The sequence below is a fragment of the Eutrigla gurnardus genome (assembly GCF_963514095.1).
Source record: "Eutrigla gurnardus genome assembly, chromosome: 9".
Classification (NCBI taxonomy): Eukaryota; Metazoa; Chordata; class Actinopteri; order Perciformes; family Triglidae; genus Eutrigla; species Eutrigla gurnardus.
This window is the reverse complement of record NC_139923.1, coordinates 19,624,563-19,649,268: the sequence shown is the minus strand read 5'-3', so window position 1 is coordinate 19,649,268 and position 24,706 is coordinate 19,624,563. Positions and strand designations below refer to the sequence as shown.

The 24,706-nt window shown below is 43.6% G+C and overlaps 1 protein-coding gene across 4 annotated transcripts; it reads right to left on the bottom strand.

Moving 5' to 3' along the window:
- Window positions 1–485: 485 nt before the first annotated feature.
- On the bottom strand, window positions 486–23,900 carry otogl (otogelin-like). 4 transcript variants are annotated; one of them, XM_084016602.1, is made up of 58 exons: window positions 23,630–23,900; window positions 23,157–23,199; window positions 22,776–22,854; window positions 22,482–22,560; window positions 22,286–22,378; window positions 20,792–20,946; window positions 20,545–20,666; window positions 20,153–20,358; window positions 19,493–19,617; window positions 19,106–19,212; window positions 18,783–18,889; window positions 18,561–18,686; window positions 18,365–18,473; window positions 17,988–18,034; window positions 17,766–17,908; window positions 17,529–17,655; window positions 17,263–17,440; window positions 16,968–17,092; window positions 16,417–16,626; window positions 15,988–16,156; window positions 15,770–15,844; window positions 15,484–15,527; window positions 15,102–15,267; window positions 14,623–14,730; window positions 14,311–14,449; window positions 13,492–13,626; window positions 13,235–13,381; window positions 13,027–13,146; window positions 12,702–12,818; window positions 10,770–10,926; window positions 10,592–10,618; window positions 10,278–10,457; window positions 9,916–10,194; window positions 9,708–9,825; window positions 9,541–9,620; window positions 8,530–9,428; window positions 7,876–8,053; window positions 7,650–7,792; window positions 7,540–7,563; window positions 7,341–7,433; window positions 7,065–7,254; window positions 6,602–6,819; window positions 6,361–6,502; window positions 6,078–6,263; window positions 5,742–5,954; window positions 5,497–5,601; window positions 5,256–5,363; window positions 5,012–5,113; window positions 4,825–4,929; window positions 4,638–4,678; window positions 4,461–4,524; window positions 4,183–4,361; window positions 3,957–4,061; window positions 3,764–3,883; window positions 3,604–3,649; window positions 2,698–2,769; window positions 1,357–1,436; window positions 486–1,234 (listed from the first exon to the last, which is right to left on the bottom strand). In XM_084016602.1, the coding sequence occupies exons 1-58, from the start codon at window positions 23,700–23,702 to the stop codon at window positions 1,034–1,036; spliced, it is 7,929 nt and encodes a 2,642-aa protein (XP_083872728.1). In that variant the 5' UTR covers window positions 23,703–23,900; the 3' UTR covers window positions 486–1,033. The 4 variants fall into 4 exon arrangements, with proteins under 4 accessions (XP_083872728.1, XP_083872729.1, XP_083872730.1 ...); XM_084016603.1 differs by having other exon boundaries at window positions 22,809–22,854; XM_084016604.1 differs by lacking the exon at window positions 2,698–2,769 and having other exon boundaries at window positions 23,630–23,899.
- Window positions 23,901–24,706: the final 806 nt, after the last annotated feature.

Genomic DNA, 24,706 nt, shown 5'->3' with positions numbered 1-24,706 from the left:
TGGGGGAGTCTGGGGATGTGGGGCATACTGAGGTAGAGAGACGTGGCGGTGCTTTGTGGGGAAACTGAGATGGACTGGCAAAGCCAACAGCATCTCTACTCCGGGTGACCAACAGTCAGTCAGACAGGTCTAAGATTTTGCTTTCATGACCTCTAAAATAAGCACAGGTTCGAAATCGTTGACAGTGCAGCGGTGGGAATGGTTTGGCTCGGGCGCGGGGTGGGGTAGAAGCGCTGGCCCATGTTGAATGCCAGGAATGTGAAAGGGAGAAATGACTGACAGACATGGAGCCGAGTCTACTGAGGGGGTTCTGTTATGAAGAGGTGACTCCCACATAGCAATAAGCTCTGAAAGGTGAAACACAAACGCACGTCAGCGCCGCAAATGCTGAATCAGGGCCGAGTGTGTTCAGTGAGGGTTTGATAAACTCAAAGTGTGTGTAAAAACAAAAACACATTGTAAGACATGAGGACAGTCATGCGTGCATTCAGTCAAAGACACTGTTAAAACTTTTATTCCCCTACTTCACAATACAGAAACTAAGAGCGCTTTTAGAAACTCATTTAACTTCTCTATGGAAACAAAGCTTTGCACAACACTTTCATTTGTACAGTGTATCTCCTAAGACAACCCAACATGCACAGTATTTGAACCCAACAGCAGATATGATGAAATTAAACAACTTATGTGTCAAAATGATATAAATTGTTAATATACAGTAGGATAAGAGGCTAATGGCAACGTACCACCACCTGAAAGCACTAGAAAGCTGACTGGGTTGGCACAGCAGGTCTTCAAAGAAAATAAGACTAATGTCCAGACAAAACTACCTGAAAACTATCTCCCACTTCCATTATACATTTTCAGTATCTTTTAAGTTACAGCTACGACTCAGAGTCAATGTTGTAAAGTGTACTATAGTGACAAATAAAATGAAACATGGCTGGTTTTCTTGCTTGTTCATCAGCACTGTAAAACTCTAATTGATCCCTCTCTTCGTTCGTCACGCTCGGTCACTTTTCTAGACCCTGTTTTAGTTCCATTGGCAGGAACAGTCCAGAGGTTCTTGGAAGTTGTACTCCACCACTGTGGCATTGCGAGAGCAGTAGAGCGTGATGGAGCGGGTTTGTAGTCCACTCTCACGGCAGCACTTACAGAACCGGGCGTGACTGTTGATGTTGAAGTTGAATATGGTGGCAGACGGGCATTTCCCATCACAAGAATAGACTGTTACCTGTAAGAGTAGGGAGGAACGGTGATGACAGAGTGATGCATATCTGTAGGGTTATTTTTTATAATGTAGTAATTCAAATTCTGTTTCAGTCTCATTTAGTTAGCGTGTCGGTTTTCTCTCACCGGTGCATTGCTCCTGCAGTCATCTTTACGAATGGTAGTTCGAATGGCCACCCGTTTGCATGTCTTACCATCCTCTTTACCTACACACGTTTTCACACAGGAATGAGATGCATGCACCGATTAACACTCGGAAATTACAAAAAAATTACATCAACAGCAGAAAACATGAAGATGCAAGTTCACACAAACACACTAGTGAGCAAATGCTCACGCACAAATATGCTCTTTAATCAACACACACACAAAAGCCCGAAAGGCCTATTGAGCAAGGCTCTTTGTTGCCCAGCAGTAGGAGCTTGCCTTGATTGACAGTGGGGGGGCTCACTTATTGGCTTCTGGCCTAAAGTTAACCTTAATTTCAAGCCAATCAAAGCTGGTCAAAAGGTTTCTGTGTAGGGCTGGAATGTAGGAAAAGAGTAGGTTAACTCCAGCTTGTTCCTAATTGATGAATGTGTAAAACCGGAGCAAACTTAACACTTTGTTAAAGCCTTCGCTATTATATTTAACATCGCATACTGACTGATGGAGAGTTTTGCAGTAGATATTTATTGCAAGGTTAGATGTTGTTCATGTTAGGGCTGCACAATTAAAGCTACTGTGAAGAACTTTTAACTGGTTATAAATCGTTCTCGATGTTATAATGATTCCTCTTTATCACCTCTCGCCTTTATCGCCTCTTTATGGTCTCAGAACGAGACCATAACTGAGAAGATTGTCTATTTCTATGCAGTTATTTCCTAATGCTGGTCAGCGATGCCACTGGGATTCCATGCATATTAGATGAAATCATCGCAGGTTCACTAGAAATTCCTTCGGCTCAGATTCCAGCGGGCCCTTCCGCAGCAACCAGCCCACTGCAGATGGATCCAGATCTAGCTTCATGTCCGTCTTGGACCTGCAGTCAGAGATCCGGAGGGAGCAGGAGAGCTCTGCACCCGGCAGCAGCAGCAGCTCCTCCAGCCAGGAGCAGAGATCGGCCTCGCTGCTCCGCCTGGAGCCGACACCGACACAAATGAGAGGCTTTCTAAAGGGATTTGTAAGCTTTCCTTCTAGCTTTGCAATACAAATATTTCTGTGCCTAAAATCAATGAATAATCATGCTCTATAATCATGATATTATGATTGTGATGATCATTTTTGCCATAATGGTGCAGCCCTAGTTTATGTTTATGTTGTAGTGTGTTCTGGGGGTAAACCAGTGAGGAAGAAAATGAAATACAAGACAACAGATTAAACAATAGACTCACATTCACACAAATCTTGACAGTGCAAGTGAATGAGTCACTGAGTGTCAGGATGCCAAATAATCATTGTAAGTGGGATAGTGCAAGTTGGTGGTACCTGTGTCACAGTTAGTACTACCAGTGGGGGTTACGGGATTAACGGTAAATGGTAAAACACCCACTCCAGAACCTGGGAGCATCATCAGGATCCCAGCCGCCGGGTTCAAAGAATGTCATGAGAACACACACAGGGTTACGATTGGTTCAGAAAACACAGTTCAGCGTCACACACACACAAACACACTGAAGATTGAATCAGTGTAGCTGGCATGCACATGGATTTCACTTCTTTTTTGGGCCACTCCAGGCAGCCAGCCAAGGAACTCAGTCATTTCATGTACTACAAAGAGCAGCTCAGCAGAGCAAACTCTAACCCCTGCACCGTGTTGCATCCTCATTGGTAAAACGCTCACCGTGGAGCACCCTGATTGGCAAAACTGCAAGGTCGCCGCAAAAGCAGGCAAGCGAGCGAGGCTGCAATGCCGAATCCAGAGAGAGAGAAAAATGTCACCACTGCATGTTTATCAAAGCTTTAATCCACATAATTCAGAAACTTCTTCTTACTTAATATCTTTTTTTAAGTAGACATGAAAAACAGTTCACAGGTCATCATCTTGAAAGTTCAGGAAGTTGTATATTGCCTAAGTAGTTATATTAAATGTCATATATCATCATTCTATTTATTTTTGTAATTATAATTTCCTTGAGTTTTCCACCAAATAAACCTTCTGTCTGTCCTGGCTCTTGAATATATAAAACAGAAGATTTTGGGACAAACTGGGAAAGCCAGGGATTGTGGGAAATGTAGTGATAGGCCAACACAAGGCTTTATCTCCACCCTCTACTACAGGCCACGCCGCCAAACCACTCAGCCAATAAGCCCATTCACTGCCAGGCAACAAGGCGCTCACCACTTGACAGCTCCAAGCATAACCAGAAGCATCAAATAAATTTGGAGACTCACATGTCCTGCAGCAACCGTCCACATAGCTCTGAACCACACCGCCATTCTGCAAAGTAAGACGAGAAACCAGAGTTAATGGTAAACACAATTTAAAGAGTCCAAAATAAACTGTTAATACATAGTATAGATAGTAATTTAACTGTGTTAATATTGTCCTAACCTGAATACACTCTGTGTCATTGAAAGGTGGACAAATCACTCCAGAGGCAAGTATCACGGCTCCCACTGCTGTTTCCATGCAGTCATAACGTGTGCAGTTCTCCACCCAGGAACTCCCTGCCTGCACACACAATCAGAATCAGTACTGCTCAAAAAGCAGAGCATTAATCACATGTGGATGTGTTTGTTCTTACAGCGGAAAGCTCTGTTGTCCCGTTTTCATTGGTGAAAGTACAGGAGACATTTTTACAGGAGCCGCAGCACACCTGAGGGTCGGAGGATGTTACGTACACCTGGTGCTAAAGAGATGAATGAATGCAGTCGTGAAAGATGAGTACAGGAAGACAAGACAAAAGTACTTCTCATGTTTATGTGATCAAATAAAATGTGCTAAATATTGCAAATGTGTCGGATACATACTGGTCCACATTTTTGGGAGCAATTGACAGAGGTAATTTCCATGGCGTAGAAGCCAGAGTCCGGGTCTTTGTGATGCAGGCAATGGACAGTGTAACACAGCTCTCCTTCAAAGTACTGAACCAGAGACTGGCCTGGGCCCAACACGGTTCGCCCTTGGAAAAGACACACCTCTGCCTTTTCTATACACGCACACAAAAACATAGAATATATAATCACACCAAACAATAAGGTGTCATTAGATATATCTGCGTTATATGTTATGCTTGCATCACACATACGGCATATATGCTGAGGACAGCCACAGGCGGTGCTGCTGTCTGGAACCTCGAGCAGCACCTCCCCCTGGGAGAAAAACAGTGAGAGTGCTGACTTGACTGAATTTACATACTTTTTCTTCCTTCTAGCAAAGACCTGATTAGACGGTGACATGTGATGCAGCTTTTTTGCTGACTTACCGCCTGGCAGATAGGGAGAGCGCCATCCTCACATTGGCATTCTGTGAGTGACGGAGAGAAAGTTTAAGAGAGGTGGCGTGATGTTTATGCAAGTATGTGACAGGCATACTGAGATTAATCCAATCATCACCTCAACACGCACCAGCAACAAAGAGGATATAGTGTATATGTTTGTATGTGAGTGTACCGCAGTGGTGCGTTGGGCAGCATTCCCCAGGGACAGCAGTTTGAACCAAAGAGAGATCAGGTGGACATGTCACAGACGATTCGGGGCACAGGTTGACATCACACACTGCAACACATGAGAGAGGACGAGCATGACTTTGAAGACAGGACACAAAAACACACATATGCACACACAGTCACACACTTACCACAATGGTACTGAGGACAGCAGCTGTTGGTTGTGTTTAAATCCACAGCCAGGATTTCTCCATGCGAACAAGTTGGAATGGGTTCAATACATGACTCACACACTGCTCACACGGAAAAGAGAAACAACACATTTAGTTTTGTCGCCGTATTTGATGGAGGAGACAAAGAGCAGATGGCCAAGCAGATAGCAAAGACTTCCGATTTCCGTTTTGGACTAATCTGTGAACCACAATTAAAACTTACCGCACAGATAAGAGTAGCAGCAGGATTTCCCCCCCCTGACCTCCACTAGGAACTGATCTTCCCGGCAGTTGGGTGCAGACACAGGAGGGCACGCCATGGGATCACACTCTGAGAAAGACCAGTCGCAGCAAAGTTTTTAATTAAAGCAAAAGTTCAGGCAAAACTTCACATTAAACAAAGAGTTTACTGCACGTATAAAAACTTTGCAGGATCGAGTGGAGAAATGTAAGATTGTTTTCACCGCATCTGTACTCTGGGCAGCAGGATAGAGCGCTGTAACCGATCACTAGCCTGTTCCCATAATCACAAGGTGGAGCGTCGCTGTCACAGATGGTCATGTTGCACTCTGACAAGGAGTGAAGGAGCAAAAAAAGGAGGCAGAAATATAATTCAATGGGTATTTATTCACTGCAATGTTGTGATTTTTTGCTCTCAAATGCACTCTCCAGGATTTCATATTTGGATGAGATGCTTTGCTCAACTCACCACAGATCTTCTTGGGGCAGCAGGCTCCTTCTTCCAACACATCCAGTACGTACTCTCCCTCCCTCTCACACAGCGGTGTAGGGACAGAGTTGCAGTCTGGCTCCACAGCCACCACGGAGCCGTTCTCCATACACTTGTACAGACAGCAGCCGCGAGCAGAGCCGTTCCACACCTCGCCCGGGGCTCTGGGGTTACCCTCATTATCTGTGCACACTGCATACATAAGAATCGAGTTAATACACACTTTAATAACTGAATAATATACAGTCCAATACGGATTCAGACTCTTAACGGTACATTTTCATCCCAAAGGCATGTAATAACTCTGTCACTCACCACAGCGATCCTCAGTTACACAGTAAGGGGAGTCAGCGCGGTGCAGGATGGTTCCACTGCGGCACACACACTCCTCTCTGATGAAGGAGCAGGTGGTCTCCTCGTAGTACTCTCTGTTCAGACAGGTGCGACTGGCGCAGGTGCTCACACATGGCTGATACTCCTTACCAGGGGGACACCGCAATGCTACAGGATGACAGGCACTTAGCAATGCATGAGCAAATGGGGAAACAAGAATGAGTACATCTGCATATGTGTCACTTCTCTGCCTGCGTCTCCTTACGGCAGAAGTTGTGTCGTCTCCAGCTGATGCAGACTTGATGTGTGTAACAGACGGCCACGTACGCTGCCAGAAAGTCACACTGGTGATCTTTGTAGTGCAGGTCCCCGGCCCACATGATGTCGCAAAACTGCTCTGGAGGAACCTGAAGACACACAAGGGTCCAAAGTCGACTTCAAATAATGATTATTTTCATTACCGATCTGTTGATGTATTTTAAACGCTATGTGAATACTTAAGCTACCTTGCTGTGGCATGGAATGAAGGCTCTCTGGTGGAGCATGGAGAGACAGGTGGAGCAATCCCCGATGGTGCAGTTGTCCCCGACTCTGCGTGCGTGTTCGGTCTCATCGGTGGTGTGGACTCTCCAAGCCTGCAGGAAGAGCATCATGTCTCCCACCTCTCTGACAACCGTACCATTGGGCAGCTTCAAGTCATCTTCTGGGTTCCCATCACAACAACCTGACGTAGGGAGACAGATGTTAGGTATAATTATGCTGCACTGACCCTAACTAACATAAATATGGAGTGAGATAATGTGTGGGTGGTTAATTAAACCAAATGGCTCTCAACATCACAAAATGTCATATTCCATACTGACTCAAGTCCAAGTGATGCTGCTGTTTGGACATTAAGCTTTTAGGTGCTGATATCACGCACACACGAGGCTGGTACTGATGTAGTCTGGTGTGTATGTGTGGACTCACCACATAGGCCTCGAGTGGGCTCAGATGCATTAGAAGGAGCGATGTACTGCAGCACCATGATGCCTGTGCTGTGATACCACTGTATGCTGACCCCGCCAGGTGTGTGGATCAGGTACATACTTCCTGTGTCTTCCACATATAGAGAGTGACGGGAGAATGGAAGTCTAGCGGGTCTGTAGTTTACCGTCACCTGCAGACAGATGGACACACACACAGACACATTATTTGTGTGGGGTAAGTTGAACTCTTGGCAGTAAATGAGGTAAAGAGACTCACTTTGCGATCCAGTCGGTTTATAATGATTCTGTAGGAGGAGGTAGTAATGTTCAGCTTCTTAAAACACAGACCAGATGTTCCACCTGTAGGACTCTGTGAGGGAGTGAAATTAAAGAATGGAATGATACAAGATAATATGTATTGTTTATCTAACAAAAACAATTGTAGGGAATGATGGGGGAGAAGAGACTGTACTCACAGTTCGTCTGATGGAGTTAACGCTCTACAAAGAAAACAAAAACATTTCAGAAAAATGTTTTAAGATACTACTGTCTTATAATATAGTTCATATTTTATTTTGAATGTTACCTGGCTGGTCGGACATTTCTCCACGGTGCCAATAATAGTCTCTCTGGACAGGTTAACCAGTATGTAGGAGCCGTTATCATACAATGCCACATTGTTGCCATCAAATGTGATAACACGCAGGTCTGACATCACAGTGCAGCGGCCTGGAAAAGGCAAAATCAAACACAGATCATTGCAACAAACAATCTAATCATCATCATCATCACCTGCCAATTACCAAACTTACAGGGGCACTGCCACAGTGGACAGCAGGCGTCTGTGTTCATGAGGATGGGCAAGCCCAGCAGACTGCACTGGGGCTGGGTGATGTTGTAACGACAGTGTAGAGAGGAGTTGTGAAGCAGCAGCTCTCCATTGAAACAGATGAGCTCAGCACACTCATCGATGCGGTATGAGTACGGAGGCTGTGGGGACAACGACAAATAACTTGTTTTATTAATGTTTACAGCACTCCTTCACAGCCATCTGCAGAGATTTCACCATTATAAACACAAACATTTGCATTCCAGTATAAATTAATCTTTCATAAATCGCACTTCATCTCTAACAATAAAATAAGCATTTTCCTCCACATGAAAAAACAGTTATCAGTAAAATAATTGATGTCTGAATCTTAATTATGTGCCTCAGTTTCAAGCTTCTGGTAGTGTTCATGCTGCCTAACTGCCATGACCTACTAGGAAACAGAAAAGAGTAATGTTATTAGTAACACCTGTGCTTTTCCTACTATGACTAGTCAAACAAATATCTGCTATGAAAACAGAGACCTATAAATAATCATTTGTGTAAGTAATGAATTACATAATAAATCTGGCATAATTTATCAAGTTCAATACACATATGTATCTTCAGGGTGATTTTGTGCAAGTATGACACTTACTGTGCAGGGAGTAGTGGGCAAGAGGAAAGGATGTTTGGTTGATGCCTCCTCTGTTATAGGAGATGTGTCAGTGCTTGTGATTATTTCTCTTGTTATCGGCTCAGTACTGGGCTCCATGGATGTAGGAAACGATGCTGTGGTTGTCACAATACCCGTTGAGGTGTCTGTTGTTGTTGTTGTCTCAATGGTGATGGTTGTATCCACAGGTGTAATCGTTGTTCCAGTGATGGTTTCAGGCACAGGAGCGGCGGATGTGGGGGCAGTTGTGACGGCTGGGGTGGGTGGTGGCTGCGTGGTGGGAGTGGTTGGAGCAGGTGGGCTGGAAGCTACCAGTGATGTTGGCAATGGTGCTGATGGCGTGGTAACACTGGCAGAGGTAGAAGTGGAGGGTGAGGTGGTGGAAGAAAGAGTAGAAGTGAATGAAGGAGAAGTTGAGGTGACTGGAGTAGCCTCAGTGGACACAATGAGGGCGGGTGTTGCTGTGGTGGTTGTAGCGACCCCTGGGGTTACCATAGTTTGAGTGCGGGCCATCTCAGTCGTGCTGAGAGTGGTTGACTCTGGGGGGGTTGAGGGAGTGAAAGCGACAGAAACAATAGTGGTAGGGGGAGCAGGAAGAGTTGTAGATGGAGAAGAGGTGAGTGAAGTGGTGACACGCCCAGACGTTGAACTGGGAGTAGTGGGAGTGGTAGTGGTGGTTGTGGGCCTGACTGTAGTGGAGGAGATAGTTGTTTCTCTGCTGATGGTTGTGGTCCCAGTGGATGTGATAGTAGTGGTGCTTGTTGTTCTAGGTCTTGTGGTAGTAGTAGTGGTTGTATATGAAGTTGTTGGTGGTGCTGCAGTAGTTCTGTTGGACCGCGTCACGTATGCAAAGGGTGTTGGGGTCGGGGGAAGGGTCACACCTTGAAGAGATGATATTGTAAGTATGCATTTTGTAGATTTATTTCAAAGTACATTAAGGTAAATATATGCATTTCATCATAAAACCAGAACTTTTCTACGCGTCACACTCACAGTCCTCTGCGTAGACACATCTTCGAGTGACTTCATCGAGGACCATGTCCTTGGGACAACGTGGGAAGCAGCCCTCCACACTGCAGCATACAGAAACAAGTTCAACACCTGAGCTAAGCATTGATTATGTTGTACAATGAGTGCTTTTAATGATTCAAGCCACTTACGGAGGCAGGAAGTGGCAGTGGGTGGCATCTGGGTCACTGCATGTGTGGACACAAGAGCTAGCACAGGCCTGGTAGCGCCACTCACACATCATACGGTAAGGAATCACAAAACTGCTCTCTGCCGGAAGAGAAGAAAAACACCTGAGTTTTGTGTGTATGGAAACACACGTGTGTGTATATATGTTAGGTACATGCATGTGTTTCTGACCCTCTAATGTGAAGCTGCTGCTGGCTTTGAAGCCCTCTGTGGTGTCGTATCTCTGAGCTCGTGCAGCAGTACGCGTCAATGTCAGAAAGATTCCGGGTTGGCCGACGAGCTCGAACGAGGTGTGACCTGGCAGAAACAGCCCCTGGTGCTGGATAAAGGTTGCCCTGGGACTAAACTCAAGCCCTCGATTCCAGCGCTCCAACTGAAGGCGGCTGCGTCCCGACACAACGAGGAAATAGTTGGGTCTCTCTGCGGACTCCAGTGACACCACAGGGACACCTGTAAAAATAAGCAAATGGAAGTTGATTTAGCCAACAACAAAAAAAGTATTAGTGTGTAACTGTGTGGATATGGATGCTCACGTGATGTTCTGCCCTTCTGCAGGCCGGCTGTGACCATGAAGTTGAACAGTAAGCCTGGGGCAGGCAACTGCCCTGGTCTCTCTCTCACCAGAGGAAACACTGAGCTACTGGTACGATTCACTCCAAACATGGTGTCATTATAAACAGCACTCACCAAGGAAAATGGGCCATCGCCTAGCTCTGTGTGGAAACAAAAGGAAGAGAGAGTAAATAATAGTGGGGACAAACTAGCAGGGAATTATAATGTTTACGGTTCGGAAACAATAATCAACAAAATAGCTCTCCAAAAACAGCCAACCTCCACTCATACATACCTTGGTTATAGTATTCACAATCATAGGCTGAAAGAGAGCAAATACATTCAGAAGTTATTAAGCATACGAAATATGTGAGTGATATATAATTGAGCAGGACTGGTCAAAGTGGGTCAAAGAGGTAAGCAGGGGTCACATCTCTGACCAAAGTACTATGAGCATGTGTGTGTGTACTCACGGCAGACAGAGGGTGATCTCCAGTGTATTGTGACCCCCTGCTGACAGCATTTGTGTGCATAGGCAGCAATGGATGTACAGAGACACTCACAGTCTCCCCCACGGTTACAATTGCAAGTGTCTGTCAGGCAGTTCCTATAGAACCAGGCCACATCCACCTGGAGGGAATGTACAGCAAGTAAATATGGTCACACACACACACACACACACACACACACAAACCAGACACATCTCACTGGGGGAAACCATTTAGGGGGTGAGTAGCTTTCAATAATTCAGACAGGGAAGAAGTGATGAGATATCAGGACAAAGGAATGTGGGTCAACCTCCGGTGCAGAGGGGATCGGATGAGCTCTATGACACACAGACAAAATGCATCAGCGATGAGTTGGCGTGTTCAAAGAAGAAGTTAACTGGGCCTCTGTGTTTTTGACACAGGCTACTGTAGTGCACAAAAACAGCACAATTCATCCCATCAGAACATCTGTATTATGATCCTTCCAGGTGGGCAAACATGAATATTGATTATGTAAGGTGCTGCATCCTGAAAGGAGCAGAAGGCCTTCAATTAAATACAGTCATCTCAGTCTTAGTTGACATTGGCTTCTTGTCACATCATGTAGAATATACAAGGGGCCCCTTCTAAAGCTTGCTTTCTTGAGAGAGAAAAAAAAATACACTTTAAGTGTCCTTTCTCTGCTCAGACATTTGGTTTGTCTGTCTTGGATGGGTCATGTTCTCTCCAATTAGGATGGGGAAGCCTAAAAAAGCCACTAAAATAGGGATGCTTGGCTAACTCCACTGGCATTTTAAAATCTCTTACTTTAAAAAAAAAAAAGAAATCTGAACAGCAATAGGGAATGTGACAGTCACGTCTCTTCGGAGCGGCTACTACCCTTCAGATCCATTTATTTGTGTGTAACTGTCTTTTCTACATTGACCAGATGCAAAGAATCAAACTTGGCAAGCCTGGCAAAGTCAGTCAGTCAGGGCAGTGGCTTCTCTGTCACTCAGAATTATAAGTGAAGTACAAGTTCATGTTTTTCTCACTACAATATCGACAAAAAATATGTTTAATACTAGGGTTACAGAGTATCAAATAACACAAATAAATTATGCACTTTTTGTTTTTTATACCCTCCTGAAAGTATTTTGGCCTAATAAAGCAGGTACAAAATAACATCTTGGAGGTTCACAAAATGAAAAGATTCTCAAAGTGCACACCTGATTGACTGGATGTCTTAGTTTAGCATATCCTAATGCAAAACATGACAAATTAACAGGAATTGGTCTCTGGGCTGCATCATGAAAACTAAATGCAAAGCCACTGGACATCACAGGATTCACTTACTCTGTAATTTTATTAACAAAGAACAGTAAGCTGTCTCTTACTGAGAATGGACCAATGCTCAAAGCAGTGCCATGACAGCTACATGTACAACAGAAATCCTCAAAGTATAAACAATAAACCACCAGTAATCACATTATATAAAAAACATTAAACACATGAGAATAAAGGCATTGTAAAAATATATGCAAAGATTAGTTATTACATGTCTATTATGTTCATCTTTATTGGATGTTATCAAAAAAAAAGATGAAGTAAGTGAACTGGGTGTTAACCACTGTTATCTCTGGCTACCATTTTTATGAGGTGTCCCCTGTACATACATATATACATAGCTCCATCTGCTGGCCTCATAAAGAAATACAACACTGTAATAAAACATATAGGTGTGTGCATGTTTGCTGTGTGTGAATCCTTGGATCTGGTATGGTATTTGATTTTCACGTCTGAGTAACTGTATTCTTTGGGATCAGTTCGGAGTTGTTCCCATAATCTCTCACCGCCCTAACTCCCCTTGCAACTTGCAAACAAGATAACCTCTCTATATGTATGTGTATGTGTGTGCATCACTTCAATGGCACTCACCACGTTGTGACAAGGTGCAAAGACATCGCTGTAGAGGAGAGCACATTCCCTCTTGGCGTACGGCTGTCTGCCTAAGTCACCTTCACATGGCCGCTCAACTACATGGTCACTTTCACACTAAGACACACACACACACAGAGAAGGTGATCGAGTGTCTGATTACTCTTAAATATCACAGTGGACTCAAGGGACACAAGCACACATAAATTACAGGAGCAACAGAGAGCTAAAGAGGAGTGAAAGAGTGAGTGAGTGGGAGATACACAAAGACAGAGAGAGGGTATGGGGAAAAGCCACGGGATAGAGGAGATGGGCAGACGAATACCTGTCCCAGGGCCCAGCTATCTCCAAAGGTCTGCGCATTATTTACTTCCATGTGGCTGGAGGTGGTCATATCGTTCACTGTCACACTGTCAAAATTTCCACATAGCCCACTGAGAAGGCCCTAAATGAGAAAGAAAACAAACACGCCATGTTTCACATTCCTTTCATAATAACGTTCAAAATTTTAAAAGTGCAGTCCCGGTCCTGACCTTCCACTGAGGTCCAGCTCTAATGTGTACAGTTGTCTTGCGGTCCCAGAGGATGGTCAGGTCCTGATTGGAGAAGTGGACCACTGTGTAGTAGCCAGCTTTCCAAATCCCAAACTCTGACCCTCGACCTACAACAGTGGATGGGCTCTAAAGACAGACAAACAAAACAGATTCATATTAGCAGAAATAACCAGATTATTATCGACACATTTACTTGACTGGTGAAGAAAAAGCATGACTGTGTGTAGAGCCCGTACAGGGTTGCCAGAGTTGTCGGTGAAGTAGATCTTGGTAAGTCCCACATGAATGACCAGTATTTTCATGCACACAATGCCGCTCTCATAGCAGTCCTTGTTTTGGGCAACAATGGACACCTCGGTTTCTCCTGCACTCTGGTGAGAGGGGAATACAAAACATTAGTCTTGTGATGGAAGGCTCGCCAGATCATCTAAACTCTATCTGATGGTGCAGCCACAGCAGCTAGAATGCATGCTCTGAAGACAACACGATAGATTGGAACTTGAAATTTGATTCGACCTGCTCAGGAAATAGTGTCATTCTGGATACATGAGAGGTGACAAGAAGACGAAACAAATCTAGGCTATTAAGAAAGAGCCCTGACCTGCTTCCCCATTCTTTTCAGGTCTGCACAGTGGCCAGCAGCGTGTTGGGTCTGAATTTGAATGTCTGCTCTGCTAATTCTAATTCTATATCCCTGGGAGCACGGGAGTCCTGGGGTTTGAAGTAAACACTGGTCTCTTTGTGTTGCTACAGCTTTGCAAAACGTCTGCTAGCATTACCGTGGCACAAACCTACCAGCACCCACACATACACACCTTAATCTCTTCTGATTTAAAAACAGTCTCTCTTCCAAGGTAACCAGCTTGGATCTTGCCCAGATCCAAACCAGTCTTGGCCAGGAAATTTAACACAAACCTTTTTTCACTTTAGGTTCTCTGACACCTCTTAGCATTCCACCACCCAAACTTAATACAATAATTTGTCATGTCAGTTTACACTTTTATTTGTAACACCGTACTATTAAAGATGAGTCCACACACACAGAATCTACTCACTTTAAGCAGGTAAACCTGACAGTCAGAGTGGTAGTCATACTCGAGGCCATCGAAGGTGTGGTAGTGTCTGTCGCTGTAGACAGTACACACAGCTGGACACGGTGAGTAGCTGCAGTTAAAATAGCCACGATGACACGCACTGAGGAGATGGACAGGTGGATGCACATGAGAAGAATAAAAAGAAAGTCTTCATACTATGAATTATATACTTCTATGTTATTACTTTTATGTTGAATAACATGAATTTGCTCAGTCCGATGTTTCTCTATATATGGGGACATACAAAAGATGGAGTACAGTAATGGGGCATACCATTTGTAACATGGGGTTTCCACAGTTTCTCCAGGCAGGTATTCAAGGCCCAGCCAGGCACAGGGGCAGTTCTCTGGATAGTAACACTTGCTATGATGCAGCACCAGCCTTCATAGATAAAATATAACTTGAGTAGGAAGTACAGAACATGCACATGATTTAAAAAACATATTACAGCAAGTTAATTTCCCAGTTCTGTGAGTAAAACCTACTGTATAATCAATAACTTTACTTGTGTATTGCCAAGGTGTGATGAGGTTTTGCCCATTAATTACAGATTACAGACTACAGAAAAGCTTCCAGGCAGCCAATGGTTGCCTTCATTACAGTATGAAAGTCCACTTGCAGACTTGCACTTTATTTTGCTAATCCATAACACGTAGCTTCCTTAAGTTTTCTTTGTCAAAGTTATAACCTTCATCGTCTTTGAAAAAGAAAAAAGACAACTATATTGGAAAGCAGCAGATGCATTTTTTTACCCAGAAGGGCAGACACAGCCAGGGATGCATGGTGTGTTGGGAGGGCAGGTGAGGTTCAACATCAGGTTACGGCAGGTCGGTGCACAAGCTACGCCTCCTCTCTGCTCGGTGCAGCTGTGGTACACTTTCCCCTCTGGACACTCCCCGACCTCTACACTATCTGGCTCTACACACACACACACACACACACACACATACACAGAAGAAATCAATGCCCTAGTTGCCTTAAACATCAAAAGCAACATCCAGTCATGGGAAACAAGTTACAACCACAGACATAAGGCTCTTGATTTCAGCAAGAGGGACACAGCCTGAAACGGCACTTTGTTGTTGGAAAAAATGAGAGCAGGAACCAAAGGAGGGGGGAGTGCTGAGAGGTTACCTTTTTCCTCTGGCACACACTCCATCTTCCCACTTCGGCACAGACTGATGGGGGGAGACAGGAAGGGAGAGAAAAAGAGGTGAGTGTTTGGGAAGGAGAGTAATGTTATCAAACACGAGGTTAGTTTAAGTGCTCTACGTCTCATTTGACAATCACTTAGGCTTTCATTGCTTTCTCAAATGTATTGGACAGTGTGTGTGTGTGAGGATGTTACACTGTGTGCAGTCAGGAAAGCAGCTAAATTGAGTTTTCACTTTTCAGGGAAGGTTAAGGCCAGCTGACTCACCACGGGCCAGAGGCACTGAAGGTCACCTCCCCCGGCTGTGACACACCACCCATGGAGTAACAGTGACACTGAGACCTGAGGAGAAACTTGTGACTTTATTCTAATTACATTAACTAATGATGACAATGCTTTCTGTGTTGGTGTTTGCTTATGTGTGTTTCTGACAAATAGCAATTGATGACCACTGTTAGGATTATATATTGAGGTACAAGTCTTACAGTTGCACACAGCGCTGGCGCACATCATCATGGTAACTGCCGTCTGGACAGCCACACCCTTCCGCACAGTCGTCAGGGTTACATGTCTCCGTGCTAGAGAGAGCACGACAGGATCGGCCACAAGACGACGTGCAAGAGTGGTACATCATGCCCCCGAGACACACCCCTCCTGTGTAAACACACACACACGTAACATACATTTGATTCACTATTACCCCAAACGTCATTCAATTTCTCAAACTCTTTGTATAGGATTTACTCGATGTGTACCATGTGAGCGCATCAATGAAATCAAGTGTTTCTGATTCTGAAACTCAATCCACACATATAATACAGTTTTAATCTGTGCCCATTTGGGGGTCATACATTGAAAAGTAGCTTTAAAACAACACAGTATGAATGAAAGCAACCCGGAAAACAAATACTCACCACATTCAGAGACGTGTGATCTGAAATTAACGTCGACTCCGTGTTTGGAGCAGAGGTACGCGTAGTGAGCCAGTGATGTGCACAAACAGCTGCTCCCACAACGACAGGCCTGATAGCGGCACTGCTGCTGGTAGATGTTTGGGCTGATGTAGCCGTGGCACGGGGAAAACACACTCCCCAAAAGCACCTCACACTGGGATGCATAGAATACTAGAATATATTCATACACAAACACACGACCTCGTTTAACACATTTCAAATTCTAGTCTGAACAATCGAAGAAACCCTAAAACTAAAATCAGCACAACTCACAGTATCAGTCTAGAGCTGTGGATTAATATTCTAAATCTGAATATATATTTGAATCATAAAACAGGGAAACGGATATTCAAATGTGAATGCATTCTATGCATAATATGCATAATAATGCGTAATGTTGCATCGCTCACCTCCAGTTAGGAATGTGAGGCATTCTATAGCTTGCTTGATTTAACGCCAAAATGTATAAGAAATATCAAGTACATCAAAAAAACAGATGAAGCCATTATTACCATTTTGCTGGTTCATCTCACATGGGTCTATGACAGGCAGGTTAACTGGAGCAACACAAGCAGATGAAACCTTCCAAGCATTTGCATGAAGCTGAGGAGTGCCCTCTATCATTCCTGCTGGGGACCTACACACACACACGCACACACGCACACACACACACACACGCACACGCACACACACACACACACACACACACACACACACACACACACACACACACACACACACACACACACACAGTCAGGTAAAGTGACATTTTCAATATCGATCTGTAATTAGTTGGTACTTGCTCACAGAAAATCATCTCGTAGATTTCCATTGAAGGTTCCACAAAGGCCCAACGTCTGTCCACGCCAATGGCTGTCCAGCTGCAGATGGACACGCCCCCCTTGACCATCATAATGCACCCTCAGACCGAACCCTGCCTTCAACTGTGTAAACACAGAGGTCAACTTCCGCACTTCCAATGCATCTATGTACCGAGAAACAAACAAAACATCAGAATTTCAATGTGATCCGACTGCGTTTGATAACAAATAAATCTCAAATCAGCCCCTTACCATCGACATAGGGCAGGACAGGCACTGGGTTAACACCAATTATCACCTCCCCCTCTCTGGTCAAAGTGATCTGACGACTCACATCTTCATCCAACACCACTGTCACTGACTGAATGCAAACCTGCTGCTGTAGACACACAGTGCATATAGAAGGGCTGGTTAAATCTATGTAGAAAGAAAACAGCATGGTTGGTGAGTGTGTGTGCAAGCCAGTAAGCAAGCATTCACGCATACTACCTCTGCACAGGAAGTATATTGCAGTGTGACGGTGAATCTGCTGCTGCGGCTCTTTGCCAAGACGTACTGACACGCCCCCGGCTGGAGGAACATCCTACCGTCAAACGTCGTCACAAACACGTCGCCTACCACCGAACACTCCACTAAGATGGGAAAAAGTATGGTGATTAATCTGAATCACAGCTTCCCCCTTCTGTAATGAGTCTGAAAGTGTAAACTCACCTGTGCAGTTGTTCTCAGTGCAGTTCCACACTCCTCCCATGCACACACTAACAAAGAACACACATTGGGTTAACAGCACCTTGGCTAGCTTTGCCAATATATTGCCGGTATATACAAGGACTTTGAATATGTTAAGACCTACTTTAGGGGACAGAAAACCGAAGATCCTATAGACGTCAATGCAAATTGACATGTGTTTGGATTGTAATGCATATAATAAACATCAGTGTGAAAGTCTCCATTGACCTGCTACACACCAGCTTTTCAGCATTTTTGTTTCATTCCTTATGTTGGTTTCTTTCCCCCAAAATGTGGCCAGCCTTGGCGATGACATGATGCCAGTCTAATGCATGATCACTAGCGATTACCACACTTACCAAACACTGCATCCTTGTTGAAGGACATGTCCTTGTGCATACGACGTACCATGGTAAACACATGGACACTGAGAAACAGCAATACACGTTCCATTTTGTAAGATAAGACCTGAGGGAAAGAGGTTTAGAAAGTTTAGAGGTCAATCAACTTAACAAAATGTAACGTTCGACAGAAATTAGGAAGATAATTAAATACCATCAGGGCAGTAGCAGCCATCCAGACAATGCAAGTTGGTTCCGAGACACTCTTTCTCAAACGTACAGGTGGGTGGACAGCAACTGATACAGTCTCTATAGACAAAACTCTCCTCGCAGCCATCATCTACAGACAAACACAAACACCTGGGTTTAAAGGCAGATTACAGAACAAGAGCGTAGAATAAATGCTGAACTAATTAAAACGTATGTGGTAACTTACTGCATGAAGGGAAGCTGTCTCTCCACTCTCTCACTGGATATCCAACATGTGAGCAGGCTCGGGTGTACTCAACCAAGGCTCGACAAAACGTTTCTTCATCATCAGATCTAAAAAAATAAATAAAGTAAAAAATCAATGTAATTATTTGGGGTTGGAAACTGCATTTATTTTATTTGAAGAGTCTCCACAATGGAAGGCTGTACAGCAGTGAGTGATAGAAAAGTTATATTCTATAATTGGGCTTACACTGATAACAACAAAAAGAAGAAAGGATGAAGAAAAAGTTAAATGTATCAAAAATCAATGTAAGGGTTTGGACTTACACACAGAGATCAGACACACAGCTGGCCACAAAGGGATTTGGGTCAATGTTTTCATGACAGGACAGAAATGGGAAGAAGAGAAGTGCACTGCATTTCTCCATGGCATCCTGCACACATTCACAATAAATACAGTATAGTATGGATATAATGCACATAATATAATATATATAGAGAGAAAAACAAAACAAATGCTGCTTCAATCACTTATCTAAAACACAAGACCATTCTTTAAAAACTTTCAGTTTTTTTTTGTCTTTAACCATGAAAAAGCTAACTTTGTTAGTTGTATTTCCTGCTAAGCAGTGAAAATATTTATATGGTAAACTATACTACCATGTGTATGCCAAAAGTAACACTGAGGAGAGAGAAAGTTTCTGCTGTTCTTACATCCATGTCTGACTCGGACTGACAAGGCCCATTGAAGTCAAGGTCTACCGCGGGACAGGCTCTCTCGTGAGGCAGATCCACTGCCCAGCTGTTAGCAAACACTGCCGGCTCATCTGTCCGAATGCCTGAAACACATACACAGGTTAAAGATGCTGTACAGTGGATGTACTATTCAAACAGTTATTTCTGCTTCTATACTGTCATCAACAAAGTCACATTAACCATAAAATTGAATATACAATTCAATTAAATGGAGCGTTAGGAGGAAAGTGATTAAAAACTAGGTTTGTGTTTGCCACCATGTCCATTGTAGCTTTATAGTCAGAGCCTTTCCACTGGTTTATTCTCTGTCTCTGAGCTCATCCTCACTCTACTGGACAGCTCTCCGCTGAAACAAGCATTGCAGTTCATATTACTGGTCACCTGAGAAAGAATTCCTGCTCCTTCCAGCCATTCAAACCCCAACTATCAGTTCTCCCCTATCCTTCCACTCTGATCCCTCCAGCTCCCACAGCTACTATAATTTGCCCGAATCAGTGTTGAGTGTATAATAATAATAATAATTGAGGTGAGTGGGTGCTGAGAGAAGGGATAAGAGGATGGAGTGGGTTAGTGTGTGTGTGTGTGTGTGAGGGTGAGGGGGAGTCAGGCCGGTCTTACCACGGGGAGTGGTGAGGTCATCGCCAGCAATGTGGTTGAAGTTCCCGCATAGGCCACATGGGGCACCCTGGTGCTCCTCACTCATCTTCAGGTAGACGCCCGAGCCTCCATCCCAGGCCAAAGAGAAGCCAAACACACTCTTCACCAGCAGGTAATCGGCCAGTCGCTCAATAAACACACCGCCTACAGTCTGAGGCAGGCTTAACCTGACATTTCAGAGACCAACACGTCAAGAAAGTGACAGAGAGAGAGTGCGCTTTTGGAAAATCATGGTCATAATGATGGGTTGTAGATGAGATTTTCCCCTTTCTGTTCTTGCAGTTTTGTAGCAAGATGTTTTTACTTTCTACAGCAGAAACAACACACTCATACACCAATACACACACACACACCTGCGGCCTCCCTGGTGGACCTGATATCCAGAGATGTGGATCTCCTCCTCATTTGGGAAGAACAGACTGAGAGCTCTTGGGCATGAATGCACACTTCCGTCACACACTCTGCTGTTGTGGACCTGATAAGACAAGAAAAAGATGAAAGAAATTGTGTATTATCTTAGTTTGACTGTAAACATTGTGTTACACATACAGGTTCAACTCTGGTTAAATATTTTAGCGGGTAATTTCAATCTGCTCTTACCCACACCGTGTACTGTGGTGCAGCTGAGTGGCAATCCTGGGCCAAGATATAAGAGCAGGTTCCAGGGAAGTAGAAATAGATTCCATCAAATGTTTCATAGTGGTGCTGACCCCACGACCTGCAGATCCCGTCTCTATCCTGGCCCTGGTTAGGTACTGAGAGGAAAACATTCTTGTAATGATTAAGTGGATAAGTTTCATGTGGTGATCTAAATTAATTTCAGCAGAAACTGACCCGATGTTGAACTGAGAGGGTAAATCATCCCATCTCTTTTATCGTCTTCATATCTTTTATCACATTTTATTCCATTAAACTTATCAGTGAAAAAAAGGCTCTTTGTTACAAAAAAAAAATCCCCATAGCTGGTGATACCAAGATACTGCTTAAGACCTTTCACAAAGTCTGAGCAGTGGGGGCTGGTGACGGTGAGTCACATCCTCTAATCTAATCAGTGAAGAGCTTGTCATGCTGATGGAAAACTGAAATAGTGCATTATGTTATGATTATTTACATGTTAATTACAAGATATCCATGTTTGAATTAACACAATTTCCCAATCTTATTTAATATTTTTAGAAAATGTGTGTGTGGCATCAGCTCTGTAATCCTGATCTTCAAAATTTACATTGCAGCTGGGAAGCTTGATCATTTGTCTTGGATGAGACTTTTCTGATTATTCTTTGGAGGAACCTTGTTATTATGGCCCAATGTAATGCTGCTATGCTTTTTGATTGTGCTAAATATTATATAGTAGCATATTATATAAGAATATTATTTATATTCTTGTTAATATTCTTCAAAAAATAGTCTAATCTAGGATTTCAGAATTTCAGTTACAGGTCCCACATGAACTATACTGTTTCCAACATGTGTGTCATCACTAAATTAGTTCATTTAAATGAAAAATGTCTTTACAATAATTGTGACCTCAGATATCCTGATACTGCATAAGGAGTCAGTTCAGAATATAGAAACCAGAAACTCCATCACTCAACCCTTGTCCTATTACCTTAGTGCAAATCATTGGTAAATCTGCTGCTGTAGTAAGGAAATATGTGTATATGTATGTGTGTGTGTGTGTGTGTGTGTGTGTGTGTGTGTGTGTGTGTGTGTGTGTGTTGGTGGTGGTGGAGAGGAAGAGAGATAGAATGAGCTTTAGGGAAATCTGATAATTAATACTGTGGATAAAATTAATATTTGCTGAATGATTGGTGACACACACACACACACACACACACACACACACACACACACACACACACACACACACACACACACACACACACACACACACACACACACACACACGAGAACAACCTCATACACATTCCCCTATAATTGAATGTGCAACTGTTGCACAAGTTGTAAGCCTTCTTTCTAATCGGCTAGTCTTTTGCAAATCAGGGATGGTGCCTGTCATTTGGATGATATTCTAACATTATTAACAAATGTGATTGCACACCAAAGGAAGCCATGTTGGTGTGTGTTACTCACTGATCTGGCAGCGGTCTCCCAATGCCTGGAACTGAGCACAGTCACACACACCGCCCTCCTGACACCAGCCACCATTGAGGCAGCCGCAATATTCTAGGAAAGACACAAACAAGCTCACGTTCACTTATCCCAGTCTATATGAGCAATGACAGTTTTAAACATCTATGAGTGTGTCATCCATAAGTAGCATATTTACCTGAAGAGGCATCCCTGGCTGTGTAGTTGTGTAAAATGCTGCGTGACAGAGTACCCTCTGACAGCAGCGGTCTGTATGTCTTGGAAAATCATAAACAACAAAGTAGTTTGTTCAATAATTCTTAGGTTTAACATCATCACTGACACAGTGCTGTACCGTTGATGACCTGCTGCTGTAAGTTGAAAGTTGCGTCAGGTTGAGTGGGAGAAAGTGTACTGTATGTGTGTGTCTCATTCTTTACAAAGACAGCTTTGTGCCGGTTAGGGTGTTTTGTGCGCATGAGGGTGCCCTGACCTCCTCTGGTTCTCTTAGGTGTAGTGTACCAACCTCCTCCCCAAGGAGATCCCGTTTCCTCCGAAGTGCATTAGTTCTTCTGCACACACACACAAACATGCACATTAGTGGGGAGAAACAGTCAGAGGGGAGACTTAAGTGCACTTTACACCACTTGAATTTGGACTCCATACTATTCTTAACTGAACCCTCACACGCACAAGTGCACATGCAAACACACTCGTATGCTGTCTCCGCCACACACTCTAGTGACAGAAGCAGAAAATGCAAATGCATCCAACACTGTCATCACTGTATACAATTGTGGGAATGACCTGTGAAATATCATGATATTTGGTTACACTATTAATAAGAGAAAATAATTATATTCCTGTGATTTACCTCTGTAGTCTTCCTTCTGCCACTGAAAGTCGTCTCTGAGCTCCTGAACACAAAGTCATACAATTAACATAAAATCTTCAAACTGTTGTAATGTAGGTAAATGTGTCCAATGAGAATCATTTTAGTTATTCACATCCATGTCATTTGCAGTGATTAATCATTTAGATGCAGTGTTAGGACACAACAATATGAAGGGGCAGTAAGGGACAGCAGTTTTATACAATGTTTTTTACGCTTTATGCTATTTATAAAAGTAAATGATCTCTGACAGATAATATAAATATAAGAAAGTTAGGTAACTCCAAAACTATTCTAAAATAACTCGTAATACACGGCTGTTGTGCCTTAAAATAAAGAATATCTATGCTACACCTCTTATGTGTTAAATGTAGTTCACATTCATGTGTGTGCATCAAAACTGTATTGCAAAACCATTATAACATTTTGGAGAAAAGTAAAACTGTCAGACTTACCCTCAAGTAACAGCAAGTGGGAGACTGAAAACGACATGAGGAGAAATTGTTTCACTGTCCACTTTAAGTTCATTTCAAGTCCGAAAGCAAGTCCCGCCGAAACGTTAACGGTGCATCTCAATTGTCCCGGGAGGTAAGGGTTTAAGATGTTTGGTAGCACCGGGACGATGCTTGGTCGTACCTGTAAAACCTACCTGGTGGCGACTGCCCCCCTTGAGCAGATGACGAGTAGCCTACACCTGTTGGGCAGGTAAGCCTGCACAGCTCTCTGTTACTCCAACATCCTCAGCCAGCACAGGCTTGTTTATTCACCTCTGTCTGTCGTCTGTGTGTGTGAGCCCTCGGGTCTGCGGGCCCATGACGGAGGTTTTCACATCTGAAGTTACGGTTATATTTCTGGCTGACCACATGACCTGGGTGTGTGACACTTTTGACGTATCGTTAGACAAAAGCTAGGAAAACGGCGGTGCCGTCGTGTCAAACAGAGGGCACGGAACATATCATATTGCACTTGTGATAAGTTTGGCTGGTAGACAACTCTCAACCGTTCTTGGGACTTTAACCAGAAATGAAGTTAACCCAGAATATAGCTGTGTGTGCGCCAGGCAGCAAACAGCGAGATCACCCCATTGTACCCAAATTAAACTATGAATGTTAGAGAACAGCTAACGTTACAACATTAGCTGACTTAGTTTGGCTAACGTCAGCTAAACTCATACTAGCGTTAACGCTAGGCTAGTAACAGTGAGGCTACGTTTATGCTAATTTAACGCGAAGGAGGGTAACGCCAGCTAACTTTAATTTAGCTAACGTTAGCTAAACACATACTAGCGTTAACGCTAGGCTAGTAGCATTGAGGCTACGTTTACGGGTATACTAATTTAACGCGAAGAAGCTAACCTTAATTTAGCTAACGTAACTTGTTTTTAGCCAACGTTAGCTAAAACCAAACTCGCGTTAATGCTTGGCAAGCAACATAAAGGCTACATTAATGTTAACTCAACTTTATCATATCTGTAATGTTGCCTTAACGTGGAATCAGAATTGTGGTAATTAGAGCTGCCAACATTTCCCGTT